This window comes from Saccostrea cucullata, unplaced genomic scaffold (genome assembly GCF_032062105.1).
Source record: "Saccostrea cucullata isolate Sc308-1 unplaced genomic scaffold, CSIRO_AGI_Scuc_v1 ctg21023, whole genome shotgun sequence".
Taxonomy (NCBI): domain Eukaryota; kingdom Metazoa; phylum Mollusca; class Bivalvia; order Ostreida; family Ostreidae; genus Saccostrea; species Saccostrea cuccullata.
Window position 1 is genome coordinate 1 of NW_026936266.1, and position 7,231 is coordinate 7,231.

General features: G+C 32.3%; 1 protein-coding gene across 1 annotated transcript; it reads right to left on the reverse strand.

The window, feature by feature from the left end:
• Nucleotides 1-423: 423 nt before the first annotated feature.
• Nucleotides 424-6,787, reverse strand: LOC134245196 (katanin p60 ATPase-containing subunit A-like 2; the record flags this gene model as incomplete). The annotated part of the gene is made up of 8 exons (XM_062727470.1): nucleotides 6,631-6,787; nucleotides 6,000-6,020; nucleotides 4,764-4,883; nucleotides 4,449-4,526; nucleotides 4,203-4,280; nucleotides 3,957-4,055; nucleotides 3,787-3,850; nucleotides 424-542 (listed from the first exon to the last, which is right to left on the reverse strand). Coding segments are annotated over exons 2-8 (567 nt in total), but the record flags the coding sequence as incomplete, so codon positions are not given.
• Nucleotides 6,788-7,231: the final 444 nt, after the last annotated feature.

The window sequence follows — 7,231 nt, forward strand, 5'->3', positions numbered from 1 at the left end:
TTTACATTTAAATTGACAACCTGAATAATGTTTACCAAGTAAAGTGGGAGAATTTTATATGATTTTGTAATAATGTTAAAAAATTGTGCAAAATTTTATATGGAATTATATAGAAGGCAAAATAAAATCTCAAATCTAAGCACCAAGGAAAACTTACGATTTCTTTATATTTCAGGGATTTATTATTTATATCAGTACAAATCAAAATCAGTCAAAAAATATATATATCAACCCGCGCATCCATTTTTTGTTTGTGGTAAGTACCCTTAAGCACAAACTTTTAAAGGTCTTTTTTTACTATTAGTATGAAACATGTACTGATCATGATACTTTTTCCATCATAAAATGGTATAGATTGAAGTAAAACAGCTGATGAATGGACAAACACACAAAGTTTTTATCAGAACTGACAATGGACCTTACCCTGACTAGTTTTTCGGAGTCGCCCCTCCACTTACTGACTATACTGGAGGCTGATATATTGAAGAATGTTGTATTACACTCTGTGGCTATTGCTTTGGCAAGCAGGGTCTTCCCTGTACCTAACATGAACAGATACACATTAAACAGATATTAGGTCGTTATTGAATGCAACAAAAAAATAAACACTGTTCATGTACTTTCAAAATATATTATTACGACATTGGTTAAGAACCCTCTCTACACTGCACACTAAAGAGTTCTGATTTTAAGGTATTTTTCTGCAGTTAGAGTGATCTGCCCTTAGATATAAATTCTAAAAAATAGAAAGAATGGGTGGACTTAACGCCCTATTTTGGATCTTTTTGCGACTCCTCTTACAATCTGTAAATGATGTGAATCCAAAATAAATTATGTGCAATTGAAAGAGCAACATATACTTGGTTATATTAGGTGGAACATTTGTGCAAAAACAATGCTCTGTTGTCATGTATCGAAATTGAAGCAAAGATACTTGAGTGTCGTCTTCCGGAATTCGACATGTACCCGGAGTGGTTTTTATGTCACACAATCAATATTTATAGGAGGCGGGGCTATCGATTGGCGTCATTGTTGACATCTCTCTCTCTCTATCCCTCTCTCTTTCCAAAAATTCGAATACGTGTTTAGCATTTTACAGCGATGTCAATATGAAATTATTTTAAAAATGTGATGACACGCAAAATTAAAACAATATTTAATTTGCTAAACTCTGAAAACGGCAACAAAACACGCTCAAAGACATGATTTAGATCGAGGTCAGGTTGAAGAATACAATGTAACTGTTTTCACGAGTATACTCGCAGGTGGACATCACGTGACGAATTGTAATATTTAACAGGTCAATCGAAGACATTTCAATGGAAGCGAGAAGTTTGTTTTGAACATGTTTTTTGTTAAATTAAGTATGAGCACACTTTTGTCGGCTCTTCTCCTTTTAATATAACATTATTTTGTTCAATATACAACTACAGTTTTCTCAAGAACAGTCGACAAACATGTGCTGACTATGTATTCAGACGATGAAAAACGCGTGACCCTGATTATCTATTGATATTCAAGAAATCTTCAGGCACCATGCTTTCGATATTTATTTAGTTTACCTCGAAAAGAGTGTTTTAAATTCACATCCGTACCATGAATACACAGTTAAGATATCGGGGGTTTATATGATGGAAAAAAATAAACATTTTATGAAACTTAAATTTACGGCATTTTTTCTGGCCAGTTAAGTCCACCCATTCTTTACAATATATTACTCAATTTGTAATTAATTCAAGTATCCTTAACATTTTCAAAGGCCAAGATAAATTAACTGAAAGTGTTATTTACATGTATTTTCTCTACTGAAGTAATTAAAAGTGATATCTATTCACTGATACTGTGTTGTCTTTGAACATTTTTCCCGGGGGTAAATGCCAAGCACCATATAGTGAAAATTAAATAAATGAGCTGAATATTAACTCCTTTATACAATATATTTTTCTCAATGTCCAAAAAACAATTTGAACTTGTGTAGAGAGGGTCCTTAATTCTTCATTTTGACACACACACATTCTGAGGCACCCCTTTCTGCAAACTGACAGTCCAGACTCAAAATAAATACTTAAATTTCCTTCCAGGTTAGGATACATCATTGAGCCATAAGCAAATTCTGTGTCAAGTATGACCTGACAAAATTACAAGATATGACCAGGACAGAAATTGTATCTTTTTCTTAGTGAACCTTTATTTTCAAAAATCAGTAAATGACCTTGCATCACCCTTTGGTCATAATCTGAATGTTAAGTATAAACTGTAAATTTTTCCCAATAAAAATTAAGAAATGGACATAATTTGAAAACTCCTGCAAGTGTTCTTTGAATTGGTAAAAAGACATACCCTCAGATCATATGCAATAGCATCACACATAAGCAATCTTTCATTCTGATATGACCTTCCAATGTTTGTCAGTGACACTGAACTTGACCTGGGTCAAGGTCAGGACAAATTATTAAGACTTAAGGGGAGACAGGACACATGTCACATGACTAAAGAGACATATCATGTCATAATCGGTGATGGTATACATGTTAAACGTTGTTAAAATCAACAGTTCTTGTGAAATTTTATTCTTAATTCTAAAATTGTTTTTTTAAACATTCAATTTCAGAAATTATTATTAATAAAATTTTTAAAGATCTTGCCATCGTTTAGATATTGTGAAGTTGCCCAATCCAAACATTTGTTTCTCTTTACCCTGCAGTCTGACGTCAGTGACGTCTTAGACGTAGTGTTTGAATTTTCAGTGCAGCGAGATCAATAACACACCTAGCTGCAATAATGTAGCCCTCTCCGATTTTTTTTAATCTGATGTAAAAAAAAAAAAAAAAAAAAGGAGAGGGCTACATTATTGCAGCTATAACACACCCGTCATGATCACTTTTATTTCATAATAAACAGGTCACAGTAAATGTATCGTGATAAATTTCTGAAGCAGATTTTTTAAAATTAATATTTTTTCTTGTTTAGTAGCAGGGATTCTCTCTATTTAGATAATTTTGAATGTTTATATTTTCGTGTGACGTCACAATTGATTTCCCGCACTCGGAAAATACAAACGTAAAGCGTTTTTATCATGCTTACGTCTAATTCAATGATGTCCTGTGCGATATTGAGGTAAGCTTCACCCTGTGATATTTATGCAGTAAATAATTATGATTAAGGACTGACATTCAATCGTAAATTTAGAAATATTTATTGGCAGATTTTTTTCCAAATGAGGTTTTTGTCGTTGAAGCTGCCTTGAAAAATGCAGAAATTATCCACCCAAATACGATATAAAATTAAAACAATTGCTTTCAGATAATTTAAACACTATGAATATTATGAAATATTGAGTATATAGTGTTATCTATCATATTTATCGTTTGTGCGTAAAAATTCACATTATGGACTTCGTTATGGGCCCGTAAACATGAAGTATCTAAACTCCATGCAAATTCTAAACAGGGCGGTATTTATGGGGCGATATCTTTTAAATAAGTCAAGAAATCCCATGACAGGACCATTTTAAAATGTTAAGTACATATTCAATTAGTAATATAAAAAATACGAAAAAAAATCATTGACAGGAATTTTTTCAGCTAAAGGTCCTGTTCCTCCTTAAGCAATCTAAAGTATGTCCTTCCAAGGTTCTTCTGTTACCGAGTTATGGGCAAGATTAAATAGATGGATAAGGAATTCCTATTTATACTCTCAAATTTCCATTTGTAGGGATAATAATATTAAATGTCATACAAATGAAGCTCATCTTTTTTTTAAGGAGAGCATATAAAAAATACCTACCAGGAGGACCATATAACAGCAGCCCCTTCCAGGGGGAGAGAATACCTTTAAACAGCTGGGGATACTGAAATAAATAAGAGGATAAAACTACAAGTTGTTCAATTTTCTATCCAGAAAAGGAGATAAAACAGAAATTTATCATAATTCATGTGTGTAAAATGATGTCTCACTTTAATTGGATAAACTACAGCCTCCTTAGCCAATCGTTTAGCTTCTTCTAAACCAATGATATCATCCCACTTTACATTGGGATTTTCTGAATAAATATCCTGCATAATACAAAGGGTTAAATGAATAAATGTTAGAAATGAAACACATAAAAACATATTTTCAAGCTTTTATCTTGGTTGAAACATTCAGGAAAAGTACAAACCATATGAATTGATCTTTCAGTGTATGATTAAGCTGTGACCTACCCTACTTATGACTTGAGCTAATTCCCTCCATTCACTGTTATAACCAACGTAGCCTCCAAGAGGCTTCAAAAGACGATCCTAGAAAATAAAATACTCACAACAAATATTGTAAAGTCACTTCCCACTTCAAATGGTAAATATGTATTAGAAAAACTTGAGGCCAAAGAATACAGTCTCTTTAATGTATTCTATCACTTTGACGATGATAGTGAAATACATCTCATTGCAATCTGTGTAAGTACTGACCTGACCATCTATCCCCTCTTCTGCATTCAGTTTTGTGGCTTCATTAATCATAGACCTGATGTCTATTATCTGTCCTGGCTACAATACAACAATAACTACATCAGAAAACTATACAACTGCATCAGCTCTGCTAAAAGAGTTATTTTCTAAAGTTTCCCCTTCATGGTATACTAAAGAACCTTAACTTGATTTTTACCATTTTTCCTCTATTTTTTCTGTTAAAAAATCATAATTAAAAAAAAATCTTTCATTGTGAGCAGTGAAACATTGAGAATGACACCAAATTTAATGATATGAGAGTGAGAAAGAATCTACCCTGCCCCTCTTTTGTGCTGGATCCTCCACGGGTCTGTTGTCGGGGTTGTTATTGCTGCCCTGGACAGTCAAACCTTGTAGGGCAAGGCCAGGGTCACTCCCATTGGTCACACCATTCATCTGAAAAAGGAAAGCCAACAAAAAATTGTCAGATTGGCTCATTATATGCATTCTGAAAAGGAAATGGCTGTATTTGAAAACAATAAATTTTTGTATGTTCATTACCAGTTTTTCAAAGTCACACTTACTTGCATTTTACAGACTTCATTTCTTTTAATCAAAGAATAAAAATAAAGAAATAACTACTCATTGCTGCCAAATATTGTTGAGCTTGCGATATCAGGATTATTTGTTTTTTTGAAAAAAAAAGGACCAAGCAATAATTTTAAAATCATAATATCTGAATCAAATCAGATATGAATAAAACATATTACACTGGACAAATTATTTTTTCTCAAATACACACAGTTTTAAATGTTTACTATGTACATTTAAGGGAGGACAACAACATTTTCTCAACCTTGAAGCATGCTGTAAATATACATATTACACCAACCAAAAAGCTGGCATGCCATTAGGCAAAATCAATGATTCCTTCTGATTACAGAACACAAAGCTACAAATAAATATAAACACAAAACACAAACTGGCAACCATTATATGGGTCTGCAATAAAATGTGTATGTTGTATACTAGACAAATGAAAAATTAGTTTTTTTCCTTTTATCAGAATATAGAGTACCTTCAAATATTTACAATGAAAGTTTAGTAAAAAGCTTAAGATATTTAAATATACTGTGTGCTTATATCATAAAAAAGAAGTGGAAAAGTTTTAGAATTGCAGCTTTGCCACACTTTAAGAAGCACCCAAGCCATAGAGTGAATTAAGATGTCTGATGTTAAGAAAGATTGTGTCCTTAAGTGAAAATATTCCAATTTCCTTAAGCTCCCTGGAGAAAATGTTTGGTTCTAAACCGAGTTTTTTCAAATCGGTTTCAGTATTAAACAAAAGTAACCCATTCCTGGGTAAAAATCACAAGTAACCCAGCTAAATTTGTATGTCCCATGTTTGGAAAAAGCATTAATTTATCTACCATGCATGCATTTGATTTGTTACTCATGCTACTTTTTTTTGTTTTCATTGGTAACTGGGTGAGAATAAAATCGGTTGACATTAGGCACACATGGCAGACTCATGTGACTGCAGTCACATGACTAAGGAATCAGCTGACTTACTTTCATCATTTCTCTATAAGTCTGAAGAACATAAGTACAATTCTTAACAATAATCTCATGCTTTATAAAAATGTAGGCTTTTAGTTTTGATGCATCTAGTTTAAATAAACTGTTTATTTTTAGACCCTTTTACATTTTAAAGATGAAAATTGATAATACATGTCTGACTCAATCAAAAGAGGGAATGTTAAAATCAACAATCTAAATGTGTATTGTTGATCTTTTTTAGAATTGTTTTGGTTGTATTATTCATTTAGCTCTTTAAAACTCTGGATCTTTAATTTATGAATGCATTGATACAAACAGACTATGAAGTTCTATAAACAAATACATGTACTACATACATATATACCAGTATTAATATATGATTTACAAAATGGTATATTAGCTGTTTATTGTTTCTCTATACAAGAGCAATTGTCACACAAATCAATCTGCTTTATTTACCTTCAAGCTATTTCCCTTAAACTACATAAAAATTCACAATCATAACCCAAGTTAATCATGCATTTTTGTATCTGTAAAATGAAAATATTTTAACTGGTCTATGTTGGCGTTTTTTGTGACTTTTTTCATTAGCGGTGGATTCATGAATTAGAAAAGAGGTGAAAATGTCAGAAAATTTCATTACCTTGATTTCATTATCAGACACAACCACTCGGCACAACTAAAAAAAGTGGAAGAAGGAAGTTGTCATAGCAACTTGACATCTGCACCCTCAGATAGATAATGAAATTTTTGACAAGAAGTAACAATGAAGATGTGCAGGTGAGGCCGACAAGAGAACACACCAAGTAGCTACTGTGTCAAAACTCTTCTTATTTTCATCAAAGTTAGAGTCAAAGGTAGGAATCTATCACTAAATCAAGTATCTCGCATCATGAATGTCAAATCAGTACATGTACTTAGGACGTGCTACAGTGCTTGATTTCTGTCATTTAGTTAAGGAAAATGATAAATGTCTGTTCTGACACAGTAACTGTTTATATTCTAAAAAAAACTTGAAAACACTGTCATGCAGCTTACTGAAGTTAAAACATTTTAATTTATCATATTGATTCTGGTTAAGGGGTGACATATCACTGTAATTGACCTAGGCATGAATTGAGATATAAGGGTACCTGATTCTGTACAATTAAATGAATAATAATCCTTGTGGTATTTAGGAAATGAGTCTCAGGCTTAAAAAGAAGCAAGTATAAATTCAATCATCACGGCACGTCTACAGCAGC